Source organism: Aristolochia californica, unplaced genomic scaffold, assembly GCF_029961685.1.
Source record: "Aristolochia californica isolate CCGP_79_NKW_82.1479 unplaced genomic scaffold, dmAriCali1.0.hap1 SCAF_8, whole genome shotgun sequence".
Lineage (NCBI taxonomy): Eukaryota > Viridiplantae > Streptophyta > Magnoliopsida > Piperales > Aristolochiaceae > Aristolochia > Aristolochia californica.
In genome coordinates, this window is record NW_027182279.1 from 36026690 (window position 1) to 36047095 (window position 20406).

The following is a 20406-nucleotide window of genomic DNA, read 5'->3' on the forward strand; positions in this document are numbered from 1 at the left end:
TCTCATGCATGTAGTTGAATTAATGGACGCTGTTGATAAACATCTGAATTTTGAGGAGGAAACAGACGAGATGGACATGTTAATTCAAAGATGCAGAAGTGGAACCAGGGGCTCCAAATTTGAGTAATTACCTACTAGAAAATTGCTTGAAAATTTAATAAGATTTTCCTAATAGTTATTAGTAAAATTTGTAAAGAAATAATGAAAAACATTTGTGCATCGATGAATTGGAATGGATTTGAACTTAAGTAATACAAGTTAGTAGAGTATTTGATTTAGGATCTCATGATAAAGTCCTCAACCAAAGTGGTGAGAGAGGAGAAGAAGAGGAGGAGAAGAAAGAAAAGAGGAAAATGAGAGAAGGCTAGAGAGAGATGGAGCTTATGAGAGTTTGAGCTAAGGGAGAAAGGGTAGGGATGAATTTGAGAGAAGAGGGGAAGACTTGGATGATCTACCGCTTACCTTGAGCTCTATTTATAGTTTATGAGAGAGAGTTACATTGACTACAATGCCTTTAGGGCTACAAGTTTTTAAAAGGAAAAACCATAAGTAGACATATATCATCTTACATAATTACGCTCATTGTGTCATCCTTATGAGAAGAACACTTATTTACCCTCTGTGCCACCTCTTTAACGTGGGCATGCATATTACCTTAATGCAACTTGAGGTGTCTTCCAATACTCCCTCTCAAAGTGGTGGAGAGAAAATATCGTAGATACCCAGCTTGTCGACATTTTGTAAAAATGTCTGTCACTTGCCCTTGTGATGAAACATGACTAAGAGATAAAATACCAGCCTCAATTTTTTCCATAGAAGGATCAACCAACAAACCTTTTGCTGAGATCAAAACACTATCAAAATCATCTCATGAAAGGTAGAGAAAAAAAAAATTTATCTGACTTGTTTGCTGAGCCTTTGCTTCACCAACAAGAATGCATGAAGCTTGATAAAACTCACTTAATTACCACCTTAATGTTGAGATCCTAAACCCATTGCTTTGATATCGTATTAGATTTAGGATCTCATGATAAGGTCCTCAACCAAAGTGGCGAGAGAGGAGAGGAAGAAGAAGACGGGAGAAGAAAGGAGAGGAAAAAAGAAGAAAGAAGGAAAAAGAGAGAAGGGTTAGGAGAAAGGAAAAAGGCTAGGACGAATTTGAGAGAAGAGAAGAAAACTTGAATGATTTACCCTTTACCATGAGTTTCTATTTATAGTTTATGAGAGAATGTTACATTAAGGGGGGGTTAGTCCCCCAAATGGATACATGAAGATCAAGTTCATGTCCAACATGAAGATCATGTCAGTCATGTACATGAAGATCATCTTCGCACTTGGTGTTAGTGTTGACGACTTTATGTGCACTGGAAAACAGTTTCCAGTGTTAGTGCCCCAACATGAGAAAAACATAAAAAATGTTAATCTTTAAACCCCAAATTAGGTAAAACAACCATTATTACTACACGAATAAATTATTTAATGTATAATTAAATATATTAATATATTTATTAATTGAATTAGATATTTTATTATGTATTAATATAGTAATTACATGAGCCAATGAAATACGCACATGATTAATTACAAATAATAAATAAATAATGTTATAAATAAAAAAAATGAAAGTAATACATGGAGTTATTAATAACATATGATATACTTTAACCTAAAAATGAATAATTTAAGAGAAAAAATTGATCTAATCATAAATTTAACACACTATATATTTGTACATAATATATTTTATGTATTATTAATTAATAATATATTATCACAAAATTTAAAACCATTGGTTTAATTAACTATAGCAATTGGATAATTATGCCAAAATAATTTATCAAATATTTATTTTAAAAATATTTTAATTATGACTATTAAATCACTATTTTTAATATAGTAATTATAAAAAAAATAAAAATAGTTATTTTATAAATAAATTTGATAAATTAATGATTTTGATGCCGATAGTTTTAAACTATCGTCGTCTTCCTCAGGGACGAGCCAGTGGGCAACGGCGACGGCAACGGGCTAGTGGGAACCGACGACGGCGGCGGCCAACGCCGATAGAGGCGACGCTCCGACGGTACGCAGAGAGGGAGAAGAGGGAGGCCGAGAAGCCCAAATGTCAAAATCAAAGAAAACCAAAACTGAAACAGCGGAAATCACAAGAAATTGGAAGGTCTTTTTGGGGAAAAAATAATAGCGTGAGGGAGAAGGGAGTGAGATGCCGAAAGGGAGAAGAGACAGAGAGATAAGAGAGAGGGAGAAGCGAGCGGGAGGTTCAGAGGGAGAGCGAGTCCGAGAAGGAGAAGGACGTCGGAAGGACATTCGCAGCGAGAGAGGGAGACCGGAGAGGGACGGCGGAGACGAGAGAGGGAGCGCAAAGCTCGGGCTTCAAGGAGACGACAGAGGGGTTGCGGGAACGAAATGAGGAGAAATGAGTGAGACGGTCTGAGCTAGAGAGAGCCCGCGCGAGAGTCATGTAGATGATTCTCAAAATCGGGCAAAAAGTACTTTCCGCCCTTTACTCTTGAGACATGAACTCTTGAGTCATGTATGTTCATGTACATGACATGAATTTCAGCGTTCCTTAACGACATCAGGACATGAACTGCGTAATGTGCATGAAGATCATGTCCTGAGTCATGTGCACTAACCCCCCTAACTATAATGCCCTTAAGGCTACAAGCTTTTAAAAGGAAAAGACATAAGTAGACATACATCATCTTACATAATTACACCCTTGTGCTATCCTTACGAGAAAATTACTTATTTACCCTTTGTCCCACCTCCTTGACGTAAGAATGCATATTACCATAATGCCACTACAGTCAAGTCTCTTTGATATTGAGCTACCATTTAATCTTTTTACATTGAGCATGCAAACAGTCCTTTGACCAGTCCAGAAGATGTTCTGCCAACTTTCTAAGGTTTTTTCTACCATTTTAGTTCACTCAAACTTCATAATTAATCGTATAAGTGTTTATTATCCTTAAAATTAGCTTAATATGGATCTATATAGAGAACAATATTAATGTCCTCCTCCTTTAAGGAATTTCTGGATACCAACGATTTAGTTAACTTTGAATGCAGTAGGGGATGGTATAATAAGAGAAATGATATTAAAGATAGACTGGCTTCATTGGCTTCAAAACACCTCATTCATCACTTTAGATTCTTCCCGAACTGGGATAGATCACGCTCCCATTTTGGCAGTTCACGTGCTCGCAATAAAATCTGGAACTGTTTCAATGTGAAGCCAAAGTGGATAGATCGCAAGAATTTGGGAAAATGGACTGCAGAATAGAGAGGGGGAGTGGCGAAAATTACCTCAGGCCATGATTTTCACTCTCTTCCCCTCTTTGTTAAGATGGTTCGTTGTTCAGACTTGATCCCAAATCAATTTTGAGAAGCTAGTGAAGGATGCTTGGGAAGGATTCTCTTATCTCATATGCTTTTGATTCCAATTCGACTTTGGATTTGGATTCGGATTCTGGTTCTGGTTCCGATTTGAGTCTGTTTTTATAAATACAGTGTGAGCCAATCTTAACCCACTTCACCAGGGCAAAAAATGAACACTCTGACCATACGAGAAGAAGTGGGCTACTTCTCGAAGGAACCAAGCGTGACACAAGTGTGGCAGCAGCCTGCAGAGGTTCAGATTTCTCCACAGTCCACACAGATGCTTCCTACTTAACCTACTCCCCTCCTCTTCAACCATTGGAAGGAATTGGCTGTGGACGGAACGGAACAAATGGAGAAAGCGATGTCGAACCGCCAAAACCAGAGCCTAGACGTGCTGATGCCGCTCTCCGACGGATGCAGCGGGGAGGCAAGGCCGCCCGATGCTTGGATGGATTCTGACATACGTCGCCTCCTCACTTCTTCTTCTTCTGCATCATTCTGTCCCCTCGATCGCGTCCAGGAGGGCTCCCTAGACTACACTGAGCACCCTCAATCGCATGAGATGGCCCATCGAGTTTGCAGGGAAAAATGGAGGACCCTCGTTCGGAAGCTCAAAACCCAGCACCAGAAGGTCCAGCACCATCACGAGGTGGATGACGATGCTTCTGATGACTCCTTCTCCTTTCAGCGTCATGACATTCAGTCCAGCCCCATTGGTATCTTTTTTTTGTCTCCGTTTTAACTACTTCACTCATATTTGGGCAATTTCGTTCACTACTTCTTGTGGTTAAGTTCACCGTATAATTTTTTCTTCCTTTTTAGATATAGAGAGTGGTGATATTGGTGTTCTAAGTCGAACTTACGGGACGTTTTTGGGGGCATTGGTCGGTTACTCTGTCTGAACTCTCCAAGCTAAAAAGTTGCAAATTTGCCTTAGAAGCTCAGGAAGATAGAAGTTTGCTCCGCAGACTCCTATTGACAGTGTTATTTGATGAGGTTCGAATTTTAGTTGTTTATACATTAACAAGGAGATCATGAAAGCATATAGGGAAGGTCAGACTTACCCCTTCTGTCACATTCTAGAGTGTAGAAAAATCGTTTCACCCTTCTTGTATTTGCCTGCAATGTTTATCTACTTTGTTAAATGTACCAACAAGTGCGTGTCCATGTGTTAAGTAGGAACTTCTGTTGTAGTTTGCCCGGTTGTAGGAAAGCATGCAGTAGATGCATCTGCTTGGGTGTGCAGGGTTTTGAAAGAAAAATTCACATGCCTTCGGCCTATGCTCTTAAGTTTCGAGTGAGAATATGCAATTGCATTGTCATCACACTTCTGGAACAATATTGCACGATCAGTTAAAATGGAAGAGGCTGTATTGGAAGAGTTTACAGTTTTAACAATATAGTCTTGCCCACTTTTTTATCCATTGGATCTCCATCAAACTGGAACAGTGTTATAAAGCTGCATTCACCACTAGAACAAAAATAAGTAAAATGATCTTATGAAAATGTGTTTTTGGTCATTTCAAAAAAGAAAATGTGTTTTTGGTGATATCACCCTGTAAGTGCTTGACAGATTGACAAACTTTACATTTGCTCTATCTGATGATTCCAAATGGCTGTTGTTTCTCTCGTGACATTGTCAAGGGTAGAGAGCTGACTTAGTAAAATACGGGTATCATCATAGAATAGTTTTATGTGATATGGGCAAACACGGAGGAACTTGATGATACTCAAAGATAGGTATTTTCTTTAACTCAACTCACAATTTTCATGTTCCAAACCTAGCAGCTGGTTTTAATCCATCCTTAAATCAATCTTCATGTGTCGGATATCCTAAATATTCAGAACTCACAAGCTCCACAAAAGCCCAGTATTCTGCAAATTACATTAACTACTAAAAGAAAAGTCTTTGGGAAATCCGATCAGAAATCACCGTGATTAAACTTCAGTGTCAAAATGGTTTCGACATAGCCTGGTAATAGTTCTTTATAGATAAAAGGACCAAACAATCATAGCAGGTATCTTCAACCCCAATATGTAAAATTTAACATGTTTTAAGGTTACTGCTGACTTACAAGAATTGTTTGCTTCAAAATGTTATTGATTCCATAAAACAAGGATGAAAGAGAAAATTTGTTTTTGTTGATGTGTCTTCTCTAATGTGTTGAAAGGGAGAAAACAAGCAATTAATGTGTTGCATCTCCCCAAGCTGTTGCTGTAAGGGTCTAAGTCCTTGTCTGACAGTGGATTGAGCAACAAGCTCACAGTTATGAGCAATTTTTTCATTCTTAGATATTTTCTGTGGAAGCAATTTCTTAGTTTTTTGCAGCAGACATTATTTAATCAAAGAGAACTTTAAAACCTACTATAAAATCTCAATACTGGAAATTATATCTCACATTGATTTAAAAGAACTGATCAAATTTAATTGAATCACTGGAAGTTATATATCATACTGATTTAAAAGAATTGATCAAATTAAGTTGGATCAAAGAGGATTCCTTGCACTTGTCAGGTCACAAGAGCTTGATAAGGGATTGATGTGGCTCTGTCAGATGATTCAGATCCCAGATAGAATTCAATCTGCTCTCTTTCAGGTCCTTTTCATTGTGGAAAAGAAGTAAGGAAATCTGGAAATAATGTGATTGCAGATGAGACCCTATAATTTTTGTGGTTCTTGTGAGATTGGAGGTTTCCTGAGTAAATACAGATTTTTCTGAGAGAAGAAAATGCAGATATTTATGAAGATTTATTATATTTTCTGTTAGAAGATAGGACTGCCATTTTATACGAGAAGATTTTAAACACCATTTGCACCAAGCTGGGAGTTCATGATATTCTCTCATCCCCAGCTTGAGGGGAAGTGTTGGAAGATGGGCCCAAGCCCACACGACAAAGGAAGACCCACATATCCAAGTGTGTTGGAAGATGGGCCCAAGCCCATAAGACCAAGGAAGGCCCACACATCCAAGAGATGTGGAAGATGGGTTCAAGGCCCATAGATCAAGGAGAAGCCCCACAAGCCCATACAATGATGGCAGCATGGTAAATAAAGAGTCATCTCATAGAGATGGCATTGGTGTAATTGGGTTAAAGTTCTAGGGTTATAATTGTAATATTGTAGATTGATTAATCTATAAATTGAGATTAGGGGAAGGGTTATCAGAGCATTGATTTTCAGGATTCCGACTATGGTTTTTCAAGTTTCATTCTCCTCTGTTTAGGGTTAGAATATATATATATTTTTTTCTCTTAGTCTTGTGCATTGTTTTTTTTGCTTCCTTGTTTTGATTAAATCGTATTGCCTTTGGAGTCTTGAGTTTTCATATCCTTGCTCGTCATTGTCTCTACCATCGTTCTCTATTTCTTTGTGATCTCTTGGCTCATCTTCAATCAATGGCAATCTGATTTCCAGCATATCTTCGGAAGTTTATTTACGCTACTTGATCAGCAGTCTGTTCTGATTCACGTAGTTGTCGCCGGAGAAGACAACACTGAAAAATTTACTTGTCTTCACGCTGCTGATTTATCGTCTTCTCTGTTGCTGAGTTACCGTTTCTTTGTGCCAACTAAAAGGACTGTCCTCTTTGGCCCACAAAATATCTGATTTGGAGTTGCCTTTTACGGTTACTAGGTGGGAAAAATGCCTGTGTTACATCTTGAGGCCTTTGAGAAGGCCATGAACTTCCACCTTTTCGAGTTGGAAATCCCTAGAGGAGCGTAATAGGAAAGGAAAATTGAATTGACTTCATCCTGCTCCTCTAAGCTCGAGGGACTGGAATTACCTAATGAGCTCTTGCTGAAGTTTAATTTGAGTTGACCAAGAGGGGGAGCAATCCAAGAAGCAGAAGGCTTCGGTTTGTAGCACGTCAGAGCTGAAATTTCTTGCCATTTTCCCCTAATCATTGCAGCAGGAATCTCTTGCAAGTCTTTCAGGAACTTGGCCTATGCATGATTGCATAGATAGCTTTCTCTATGACCTTCCTCATTGACAAAATCTTGGCCAAGAAAGTGCAGTTGTTTCTCTCCAGCGAGATGAATCAAAGGATGGCGGTGACAGGTATGAATCGAAGGAGCCTCCTCAATTTCTGAAGTCGATGGAAAAGGATCTGGTAATTATGTTGGCTGTTTGGCATACAATATGAGATCCCAAATCGGCTCAAAAAGGAGTTCTAAATTTCCCTTGCAAAATTGCACTGTAAAAATAGATGGTTAGTATCTTCAGAATCAGCGTTACAAAAACGCACACCAAATGGAGAATTTGACCTTTGAGGGGGCAAAAAGCTTTCAAGCCATAGCAGGGAGTGGGCTACCATTTTGGGTCTCTCGGGCAAGCTGGTCATAATACAAGGCCACTGAGAAGAGGCCATAGCTCATGGCTGTCCAGATTATTTTGTCATCCATCTCCCAAGATGGATTAATATATAAAATCCCTCCAATGTTTGAAGCAGCCCCTTCCTTTGGGGGTGTTCATAATCAAAGAGGGGCCTCTTGACGTTCAATTTGCCGCCCCTTCGGTAGTTGGATTATGGATTTGTCTTACAATAATATATTTTTTGATTGATAATTCAATAGAAAGAGGGAAGGAGGCTACACCTATTCTCGAAATAATTTTTAATTGGACAATGGTAGAGCAGATGGTTTTCCAAACTGCAGATGCATATCTTGGTCTTTTATCAAGAAAAGTAGCTGACCACTGGTCATTATATTTTTCGTAGACGATTTTCTTCAATGGCTGGTATGCTCATACCTGAAGTGCCAAATCCATTTAATAAGAAGGGCTTTATTCATTAGGGTGACCTTGCTAATTCTGAGGTCACCATCACACTTCAGCTGACTGACCTCCTCCCAATTGATCGGGCTATATCTGAAATTGTTTTCTGCACCTCCAAACAAACCACCTCTCAATTTCCTTAATTCTATGGTTAATAGCCAAGGACAAGGGAAGAGCGAGAGTTGGAAGTGAGGGATTCCGGATAGCATCGATTTGATGAGCCTTAGTCTGCCTGCAAGGGTGAGGAGCTTGCCTTTCCATGCAGATAGGCACTTCTCTAACTTGCTGATGATTGAGTCCCTATGAGGAGTGATATGTCCATGAGTTAGGGTAATGCCCCAGTAGGTCAGTGGCAGGGATACCATCTTTTGCAACCCTGGCCAGAGAGATCGGGAGTGTGCAGCCTCCATAGTCAGCTTGATAAAATGAATTTTTCCCAATTGACATTTTGTCCAGAAATTTGCTCGTACACTGATAGCGGGCCCTTATGTTCAGGATGTTATCCTCTTGGTCGTTGCAGAAGCAAAGAGTATAATTCAACATATTGAAGGATAGGAGCGGCAAGAAGAGAGTTGGCATCATCATCAGAAAACCATCCTATTCATTGCTTCAGCAATGAAATTGAATAATTAAGGGGAGACTGGGTCCCCTTGTCTGGGCCCTTCTGATGCAGAGAAGAAACTGTTTGCAGCGTCATTAATTAAGATGGAAAATTTGGCTGAAGCAATGCAACTGTTGATCCAATGCCTCTATCTACTGCCGAGTCCTATCTTGTGAAGAATCTTGTCCAGAAAAGGCCCAATTGACCCTATCGAGTGCTTTTTCAAGGTCCAACTTGAGGATGACTTTAGCTTTTGTTCCCGTTGCATGAAAATTGACGAGCTCATGAGCAACGGGGGTTGTGTCAAGCATTTGTCTCCCTTTCAAGAATGTCATCTGGTGCACGTTGATTGGGTTATTCAGGACTCAGAAGTTTGTTTGCAGGGACCTTGGTGAGTTTGAAGGTGTTGGAAACCAAGCTAATTGTCCGAAAGGTCCCGAGGTAGGCAGCCCTGTCCTTTTTAGGAATAATTGTGAGGAAGGAAGCCTCAATAGAATTGCTAGTGATTCCAAAATTGTGGAACTTATTTAACAACACAAAATCTTCTCGAATGGATTCCCAGGTTGCTTTATAGAATTCAGCCGCAAAACCTTCATTCATACCTAGAGCTTTGTCATCAGGTAAAGCCATCACCGCATTGTCAATTTCTTCCAAGGAGAAGCTTGACTTAAGCATAGCCACCTGCCCATGGGACAGAGTTTTGAAGGTCAGGTTTGAAATGGAGGGACTGAAAGGCAGATGGTCCTTGTATAAATTAGCAAAGTGGTTGACCAGTCTAGAAGCAATTTGAGTGGATCTGTGGTTGACTGCCAATCAAGATCAAGGCTACCAATAGTGTTTCTCCTCCTGGCTGATGCAACAACGTGAAAGAACGCTGTGTTTGCATCCCCATCCTTGCACCAGCGGAAATGGGCTCATTGCCTCCAACAAATGTAGTCTTGGTTTGTCATGTCTTTAAATTCTACCACAAGGGTGGCCCTTCTAGTGATCCACATATCATTCAGGCCAGAGGCTTGTTCCAGCATATCGAGGTCTTGAATCTCCTTTAAGATGTTCTCTGTTTTTTCCTTTGCTCCCACCATAATTTGTTTTAATCCATGATTTGATCTTCAGTTTCAGAATTTTGTTGCATCAGCATAAAGGCGTTCATTGAGGACCCATCAGAGGGAGTTTCTATCCAAACGTTTTTCAACCAGCTGATGAAATGATCATCCTGCAACCAAATCAGCTCAAAACAGAATGGAGAGGCCCCCCAGGGAATCTCATTGCAATCCATCATAATGGGGGAGTGATTAGAAATTGGTTTGGGAGGATATGACAGGAAGAACTCGGAAAGTAATTCAAGCGCTGCTAACTAAGTACCTGTCCAATTTTGATAAGGTCGCCACTCTCTGGTTGTTTAACCAGGTATATTGGCCCCCAAGATTTGGAATATCTTCCAAGCTGTAGTTATTGATGAACTCCTGAAACTTCCTCATTGTTGTTGTTGTGGAATTGGCTTCAGGGGATTTTTTTCCATGGGCAAAGCAAATAGCGTTGAAGTCCCTCCCCATAAGCCACACCTTGTCCCATGCATTGTATTTGGCTCTAAGTTCCTGCCTGAAGTCTGCTCTTTTGCAGTATCCTGAAGGTCCATAGACCTCACATAGGGTCCACTTGATCCCATTGCCCCTGGTCTCAAACAGCGTACCAGATTTAAAATTCTCCAGTCACAGTTTTGGTGGCAACAAGGTGGTTGGGATCTCACAAGGATGATTCTCCCCGCCATCCGAACGGCCTCCTTCACAACCCACTCCCAATTACTGCCCCAACAAATTGGCAATGATGTGGTCACTCATAGAGGCCAGTTTGGTCTCCTGGAGGATGATGAGCTGAGACTTTTAGAGGGAGAGAAGACCATTGACAGCAACTTGCTTAAAGATGGCATTAAATCCCTTGACCTTCCAGGAGATTAACTTCATGAGGGTGCTGAAGTGTGGCCGTGCATCATGCAGTTCATTAGCCTTTTCACCTTGTTCACCTCCATGCCAAATTTTGCTAAAAGGTGCAAAATCTTTTGTCTTAGCCAGGTTTCCACATCATCTGTGTTCGGTTGGACCATCCTGATGGGGGTGGGGAAGAGTCTAAGGCTTCCTCCTCCATGATGTGGATTTCTTCTGCTTCGATCAGTTAATTGTTGACATTGTTTGGATGGTTGAACAATTCTAAGTGGTTTTTGTTTGATAGGGCCGTATGGGTCGGGATATAAGACAGGCTGCAAGGGGGATTTCTGCTATCAAGAATAGAATGCATCATTTGGAAGGAGGGCTCCACCAATCCAGGACTGGGGAGTTTGGGGAGTCTGGGTGATTTGGGGCCTACCTGCTGCTCCCTCCTGATCTTCTGTGTTTTCTTGTATGACAACCATCTCATTTGGCGAAAAGTCTTCAAGGGCGCCTTCTTCATCAACCTTTTCTAGGTTTGTTTCCATCTTGCTTAGGCTGGCAAAAGTTCTTGGATGCTCCTCTATGATCACATTGGTAACTTAGTGGCCCCCAGGGTTCATCGCCAGTTTTCTGAGGATGGATCTTGGCAAGCAATTTTAGGTACTGTTCACTGGGCAAATCTCGCACGGCTCCAGATGAAATATTGGCTTGTCTTGAGATTGGCAATTTAGTCAAATTGTTTATGGCTCTTGCATCTAGAAAGTTCTTGTCTTGCACTTTGCTCTTAGGAATTTCTTGAGGGATCTAAGGGTTGTCAAGGTCAAGGGGTCAAGGTTTAGTGACTAAGCTGGCCTGCATACCTGACCTATCTCAATTTTGAATTTCAAATAGCTGTCTGTTGTCAGCTTCAGTCTGACCATTCGTTTGATGCACGCAAGATCTTCTATAAGCCTCCTCATGAGGCAAATTTTCTCCTGAGTTCACCTCCAGGTGCTCGGTGACACTGAAAATCAACCTCTTGTCTTCTCGGTTCTGGAGCCCTCCCCCCCCCTCCCAGGTTCAATCAGAATCGTCTTCATGTCTTTTTTGGATGATGAAATGATTTTCAGTCGCACTTGATCCAGGCATTTCCAGTATGTCCACATCAATTTCACCAAATCCAATCGATTCCGCTGCTTCAAGCATAGGCTTTTGCTCCAAATCTTCACTGGGATATTTCTAATACTATACCATTGGCATGTGTAGCCAAAGTGGTTGGCCTCCAGGGTGCAAATCCGTGAGCAGAGTCCCAAGGCAGCAGTTGTGTTGTTGAGCACAGGCTGGATGTCATCCTCTGACACAAGTGTGTGCAGAAAGCTGAACGGCCCAAGAAGGATATGACTGGAGGTTGCTCCAGCTTCACTGGTCTTGTGTCCAATTCATCATTTGAATACAAATGGTGTTAATATCTCACATGCTTCATTAAAACTGTTTCAGGGCTTCTTTTTCTTCTGTCTCTCGCTCTCTCTCTCTCTTTTTTTTTTTGTGATTACTCATGTACTGGATAATTGTAATGTGTTATCCAGGTCTGTGAGCAACTTTTTGTCGTACTTAGCCTATTTATGTGTGAAGGTTGAATTGTAAAGACCTGTTGACTAAGAGGTGGAGGAAAAATTTGATGGTTTGTTTTCTTGCTTCATACATGTCAAGCATTCAAATATAGATTCCAATTGAAACTTCAGTTAAGAAATGTTTTGGGGTTTCACTTATACCTAAGCAATATATCCTGTTCTTTTCATGGTGATTTAGAGAGCTTTACTGTGATGTGCATGCAACTATCTGTGTGAATTTAGCCTACCATCTTAGTGACCACTCTGTTTGCGTGAGTTATAAATCAAACTAGTATTGATGTTCAAGTGATGCAGTAGCACATAGTAGATAAATTCCATGGAAGATATACTCGATGAAATTGAAGAAAGCTGCTAAAAAAAATCTTATGATAGCTTCTATTTTTGGAAAGTGAGTACTTGAAAAGTTAACCCTGTGGGAAGTTCTTCAATCCAGCTCTTGTTTTTAAAGAAAGTCATATTAGGGAAAGTCTAAAATTATCCAGTTGTACTTTAGTATTTTGGGTCTAAAGAAGTCCATTGTTAGTAAGTCTTTCCGAAGTAAGTTACTGGATTTTCTTCCTGCCTGGTGTGAGTGGAACTTTAATTCTCTAATTGAGTCCTTGGAAAGTCTTCTGTTAGTAAGTTACTTGAGTGAGGAAGTCTCTCACAGAGTTGTAAGAGGAAATACAGTTCTAAGAAGTGATTCTAAATATGGGATTCAAAAGAATGCTGTAACTTGATTTTATGATTGAAATTAATAGAATTTCCAGGCACTTTAATCTAAGCCTTTGTTTTCTTAGTTTTGTTTGTCGAATTCATTCATAATCACACACTAGTTTCTAAGCTGCATCCTAGCCAGGGAGTTTTGGTATTGGAAATCTATAACAGGTTTAAATGGGTTGATACATCTTTTTATTATGTTAATCGTTCATTAGTTTTGTTTCCTGCAGTTTCCTTGCTTTTCATTTGCCATTCTAAAACTATCAACCTCATGATTGCTCTTGTAAATTTATCAGTACAACAATTTCTTTACTTGTCCTTACAACCCATGATTCTCAGACATGGAAATGGAAACATCTTCTCTGAATCCTGAGAGAAGGTTAAATGGGGATGGCCAGAGTGTGATATCTGTAACTTCTCAAGATTGCCCATTGGAAAATGAACAAAACCATTGGAGTTGGAGGGAAAGCAACTGTGCAGGTGTGATAAATTTGCTCTATCATGAAGGCTTTGCTGATGTCCTTGAGCTCTTTTTTCTATCACTTGTTTGTCTATCTTTCAGATGTATCTCCGTGGGAAACTGGGATGGATTGCCACCCAACTGCCCCCAAACACGCAGGAAGATTTATCATGGTGAAGTGGGGTGACGTAACCCGTAAGATAGGAATTGATGGATCTGGAGATGCAATTAAAGATGCTATAAGAAGTGTGTTTAGGTTGAGGACGAAAAGAACTTTCTGGGTGGAAGATGAAAACGGTGTTGGAAGGGGATTTGATCGTACAATGCCTCAAGCAACTTACACCCTTCACACAGGTCAGCTATTACTTCCTAATACATTATTTCTCCTAAAGATCAATACACTTTTAAGCTTATTATAATGGCTGCACTGCTTGGACAGTTTAACATGCGAGGACAAATGAAGCTCTGTCTGATCTCCAAATGAAGCTCCATGTGGTTCAGTTTACAAGCTGACGACTCTTGCAAGGACAATGGTGCATAGCAAGCGTCTTCGAAGTAAACAGATATTGTGTATGAGCTCCAATATATCCAGGAATTGATGATGAATTTGAAACCTTCTGAAAGACGGCATGTTTGATTTTGGAAACCTATAGATCATGTATTAAAGAAAATCCCTGGTCATTCGATCCCCTTTCGACATGCATGCCGCCGGCAAATGCCATTTTTTGCAGCTTTTATTGTCGAGTTTCAGAAGCAGCAAAGGAGACGAAAGCAAAAGAGAAATTAAACTGTCGGTCTTCAACTTTCTCTCCATTGCCTTCTACTGATTGATAGTGGGTAAGAGAGAACTAAAGAAGTCAAATATGGATCTTCTCTTGCTCCATGTGCTTGAACTACCTTTGGAGATGTTGGAGATGAAGTTCTTGAACCCTCCCCACACCCATGTAAACTTGAATAAGATTATCTCATGCTTTCTGGCTTAGGTGGAAGCGAGCTTCTTAAAAATTGTTGAATCTGTTTTGTATGATGAAGAAAAGAGTTTTGTGATCATTCTTTCGATGCTCCTGCATGGCCTTTTGTTTCTAGTATGGTAGAGAACTTAGATTTTCCACATCTTGGAATCCATCTTTGATGATTTCTAGAAGTTTTTGTACCTAAAGAGAATCTCATGTTAACCTAGGTTGATCCAAGTCACAGATTTTGTTGATAAAAAAAACTTTATCTATCGCATTGATATTTACCATTCAAGCATTTCAGGATGTATTACTTTCAAGAGACACAAAATCAAGGTCTATAAGGGAGAACCAACAAATGCACACAAAAGACCTAAAGCTAGATGATGAATCGAGTCATCTTGGAGAAGCATCTATGGAAACATGAAGTTTTGAAGCTCTAGAATATGAGTCATAAAGAAAATCTCAAGAAATATAACTTTGTAAGAGGATAGGCAACCAAACTCCAATTCTTAGTTAAAAATATGTTTTGGAGCATTAGAACATGAAAGACTTTCTAAAACCACAATTTAAAATCTCATAAAAATGTTTTAGAAACAATTAATCACTTAGTTTGGCCTAAATCATGCTTAGAGTTTAATTACATACTGTAAAGGACTATGGACACTACCTATCTCCACATTGGTAAGATATTGTCCACTTTGGGCTTAAGCCCTCATGGATTTGTTCTTGGGCTTTACCCCCAAAAGCCTCATACCAATAAAGATAGTTTCTACAATTATATATTCATGATCCTCCCCATTTCTAGTCAATGTGGAACTTTAGTTATATATCCAACAATACTCCCCTCGAACAAAGGACCACCGAGCCTCCCATCAAACAATCGTCCATCTGTCCACTCTCTACCAACCTGGATTTTTCACTTCAATGCGTTGGAAGCACACGCCTTACATGGAGCACCACCTATCTCGAGAGCATGCTCTATCCAGATCAACTCCTCTTCACCGTGTTGGGACTTGGACACGTCCATGAAGAATCTGGAGCACACCACCTGTCCAATAGAGCACATACACGGATCCCTTTGCGATCTAATTCGAGGCCCACCACCTTCGTTCGACATTCAAAGGATGCCATCCACCATGGCTAACTCCGAGGCATAACTCTGATACTATTTGGACACTACCTATCTCCACATTGGTATGATATTGTCCACTTTGGGCCTAAGCTCTCATCGATTTGCTCTTGGGCTTTACCCCCAAAAGGCCTCATACTAATAGAGATAGTGTCCATACTTATATATCCATGATCCTCCCCATTTCTAGTCAATATGGGACTTTAGTTGTATACCCAATACCTACACTACTAACATGTATGATCGGTTATTTAGAATGTAATTGACCTTCAACATAAAGAATGATCAATCATCTTGTATAGCATGATCAATTATCTAGAATGTTGGAAGGCATGGCTTATAATGCAACCTTTTATGGGCATGATCAATCAACATGTATTTCCACTTCCCAGATTTTATGACTACTACATGGGAAGCAACACAACTATTGCAAGAAGACTAACATCTTCCCCAGTTGAGATAAGTTCCTAAATTTTTTTTTTCTTCATTGTTTGGTCCCTTGTGCCTCATGGCATTTGATTAGTCCCTTATTATAATCAAATGAACATCAATTTTGGTGCTTTTTGCCTCCATGCACGTTTGAGCCATGAAATTCTTGCCAAACTTAATTTGGTACGAGTTTTATTTCCATTGATGCAAATTCCAAGTGTTATATTCATCAACTAGATGTTAAGGAATGTTTTCCTTAATAGTGACCTTCATAAAGAAGTTTATATGTCACAACTAGATTTGTGGTTGAGGGGGAGAAAACTATTTATAGTTTTTAACTACCATCACATGCATGGTTGGAAAATTTTAGTATGGTTGTTAGTCATTTTGGATTTAAGAGGTGTAAAGTGGATCACTCAATTTTTGTTAAATATTCTAATTAGGGTGTAGTATATGTTGGTGATATAATACCCACATGAAATGATATAAAGTTGACATTCAACAGGTCGAAAGGTGGTGCAAGTTAATTCAAATAAAAGACCTTGGTTTATAGAAATATTTTTTTGGGATTGAGTGTTGTACTCACATGACATTGTTTTGTCTCAAGGAAATATGTTTTGGACCAAGTTGAAGAACTGGTATGCCCGGATATAGACCTCTTCATTATAATTTTATGGATCCAAATGTAAAATTATATGTTGTCTTTGATAATATTATAGATGTGATAAAATTTTAGAGACTAAGTGGTAAGCTAACCTTCCTCACTGCGAAAAGACTTGATATTTCTTATATTGTGATTGTTATTAATCAGTTTATGTATAAACCTCAACTTTCTCACTAGCAAATCTTAGAGACGAGTTTTGTGATACTTTAAAAACAAACTTGGACAAGGACTATTATGTAAATGTTATGGACATTTAAACATTGAAGGATTTGTAGATGGAGATTAAGCAAATACTCTTCATGATATGAAGTCAACTTTCGACTTTATGGTAATTTGGTAACTTGCCACAACAAGAAATAAAGTGTCATAGCAAAATCAAGTGCAAAGGCATATACTGTGCTATGGCACATGTAGTTTGTAAAATATTGTGGTTGGAATCTCTATTGACTAAACTCAATTTTTTTGTGGGAAAACTTATCCAACTTCGTTGTAATAACCAAGTTGTCATCCATATTATAACAAATTATATTTTACATGAGAGAAGTAAACACATAGGTATTGATTGTCACTTTGTTCAAGAGAAGCTCCAAGTTAGAACCATGAGCATGTATCGTATTATTTCCAAAAAATATCTTGTAATATCTTGTAATATCTTTATAAAGGAAGTGTCAATAGGTCGTTTTCACAATTCGTGTTCCAAGTTGGCATTTTTTGTGTTTATGCGCTAACTTGAGAGTATTAAAAACTAAAAAAAGGTGTTTTGATGTAATTAGCCTAGCTTAGTTTACATTTTTTCTTTCTTTTAGGAATCTTCATGTAACCCTAATTAGGACAAGGGTATTAATGGAATTGTGTAAACTTTCATTCATTACAAATAAAAGGAGGAGAAGGCCTTGACCGAATTCAAGTAGGGTCTAGTGTCTCCTCTTCATGCTTCCATGCTCCTTTCTTTTTCTCTTTCATCATCTCTCTTATGACAACCATTTAGTTCTTCTCCTCTTTCTGATCTTCCTGACTTCTACTTCTCTCTCCTAGGCTAAGAACAAATAGTATTGTGTAAAGCCCTAGAGTTTACCAATTTTAATTAAAACACATATTCAATTCATAGTATTCGATCAATATATTATTGGGAAATTTTACAATTAATCCCTCAATTAAGATCTCATGTTCTTTATGTGTTTATTTCAAGGATATAAATTTATGTTCTTTAAAATTTTCAATTATTTTAAAATCATGTGTACATTAGTTTCTATTTTAAATAGTTAGTGTATTTAAATTTATATTCGTAATTTTTTAATTACTTGATATTATGGTTTAGATTATTTAGAAACATAAGATATTTTTAAAAATTTTCACTAAAAGTGACATGATACAAGCATAAACCAACATTTCGTCATTTACAAGTTCATCACATATGAAATCTTTATATTTAGTTGAATCTAACTTTCAATTTTTAAAATTCAGAAATTTTGTAAGAATTTAGAAAATTTCATGAAACTTAAAATTCTATTTCAATGACCCTCATAGTCTTTTTATTATAAATGATAGGTCTTTTTTAGTAAAAACTATTTTTTTATAAAACTTGGACAAGACTGACTAGTTGAATTGGACTAGAAACTATAGTGAAATTCACTAATTTTCGTTTTTTTTTCTTCCTCTATAACTTTAATTTATTATATTGAAATGATTTTTCAGATTTTGTTCTTTGGATTCAATGTTTATAATTTGGTTTTCTGGATGTGCATACACACGTAGAGCGGGTAATTGGTCGTGTTTGGGTAAGCCTAACCCCATTTTAAGTGTTGAATTTATGAAAAAAAGAGAAACATTTCATTGACTTGATCATAACTGAGTATAATGAGTCTCTATTTATAATAGAGAAAAAAAGTAGAATCAGATTACCAATAAACTACCTATGTCTCAATTATCCACAAAGTCTAACACTTAAAGATAAGTCATAGAACAATTACACAACCAAATATAATTAGAAGGCTAATATAACTAAAACACATTTAACTGAGACTCTTCTATGAGACCTCCTTCCATGAGACTCATCTTAGACTCCACAATATTAAATCCGATTGTGTGAGACTTTTTGCTGTAAGAGTCACGTAAGACTCTTTCCCATTTGCTCTTCAACACTCCTACTCAAGCTGGAGTTTATAATTTCATCTTGCAATGAAAATGATTTTTGTTCTTCAATATTGGTTTTCAATCTTCATTAGCTGATTTTTTTTTATAGATGTAAATCTCCATCTTTTGTTCTCCTCCTTTCCTAAATAATTTTGTCACATAAAAACTGCCACAACATGTGGAACAAAATACCTCTTTTTAATACTTCTTCTTCTACTTCTCCCCCCTCAAGTTGGGGATAAAAAGGACATAGAAACCCAACTTGGACAAAACATAATATGGGAGAAAAAAAATCACTCTTAGTCATACGATAAAGCTCTATACACCAATCAAAACAGTCTTAATTTGAAACACATTCACATTCCGCTCAATATTAAAGGCAAAAAAATAACCCAACATTCGTAATTTGAAACACACTCCGCTCAATTTTAAAGGCAGAAAAATAACCCAACTTTAGGGCACAACAAAGAGACTATTGACTTTTTAAGGGTAGATCAAACACAAATCACCTCTTGGGTGAAAAATAAAAGACTTGTCTCGAGCTAGTTCTTGGGCACACTCCTATACTTTTTAGGTAGTGAGTCTAGGTATTGCTCTGAAGTGATAAAAACATAATATGAAAAACTGAAGAAATACGAGAGGAAAAATATTTTTAATCAAAATGAGGCGACTGTGCAACACTCATACTTCGAAACAAATCTAGAATTTTACCTTTTAAAAAAAAACTAAGTGAGTCTATAACGATAAAACTTAAATAACTTAACAAATTTGACCAAGTATGACTTCAAAAAAATTTCATGGGGTGAATAATTTTTTTTCGAAACTGATGATGTAGAAGAAACACAACTGATGCAAACAAGAAAGAAGACTAGCAAGAGAGGAGACACTAAAATTTTAACTAAAAAAAATTGACCAAAGAATAAATACCAAATTTAAGATAAATCACATTACCAACAAACTCCTATGATGTGGATTTATATCACCGAAACACTAGAAGTTCATGCTCTATTGAACTATAAAATTTGACCAGGCAGAATTCTTCAAGCCAATGGGAAGAGCTCCTGAATGTAGATCAGCAACACGTTGATGATAGTTCAAGCATTATTGAAATATGAAAAATGGCTGACAACCTTAGTGTTGACACTCGAACTCAACTAGTGTGTGATAAGATGATGGTGGTGGAGTTTATGAGCCAAAGATTATGAGCACTCCATCTACTCAGTTTGCCACACCAGGAAGGATGTTTCTCAAACTCACCATTGGCATAGAAGTCCGAGTTGACTCGGTAGAACAAAAGCAACCCACAGGTTGCTAGGTTGACTTGGAAAGTTCGGTCCTCAAAAAACGGTATGAATTGAAAATTACCTAACTTGGCGAAAATTTAATTCAGTAAGATGTTGTTGTCTTCCCTGTTTCTGAACAAAGCAGGACAACAGTGAGAGAGCAGAGAGGGATTGTCCCCGCCACCGGCAATGAACCAGCGAGAACAAAAAATAGTTAGGTTTTCATCCTTCGGAAAAAGACAACTTTCCAGGCTGGATACTGAGTAACAGAGCAAATTAATTTCACCAGACAATGAGGCAGTCAGCCAGCAGTGCAAAAAATAAAACAACGATGATAT

The 20406-nt window shown here is 38.3% G+C and overlaps 1 protein-coding gene across 1 annotated transcript; it reads left to right on the plus strand.

Annotated features, from left to right (window-relative positions):
- Positions 1–3214: 3214 nt before the first annotated feature.
- Positions 3215–14550, plus strand: LOC137939254 (trihelix transcription factor GT-1-like). Its single transcript, XM_068784489.1, has 4 exons — positions 3215–4121; positions 13354–13494; positions 13577–13828; positions 13914–14550. Exons 1-4 carry the CDS (start codon positions 3755–3757, stop codon positions 13916–13918), a joined length of 765 nt encoding a protein of 254 aa, XP_068640590.1. The 5' UTR covers positions 3215–3754; the 3' UTR covers positions 13919–14550.
- The last annotated feature ends 5856 nt before the right edge of the window (positions 14551–20406 follow it).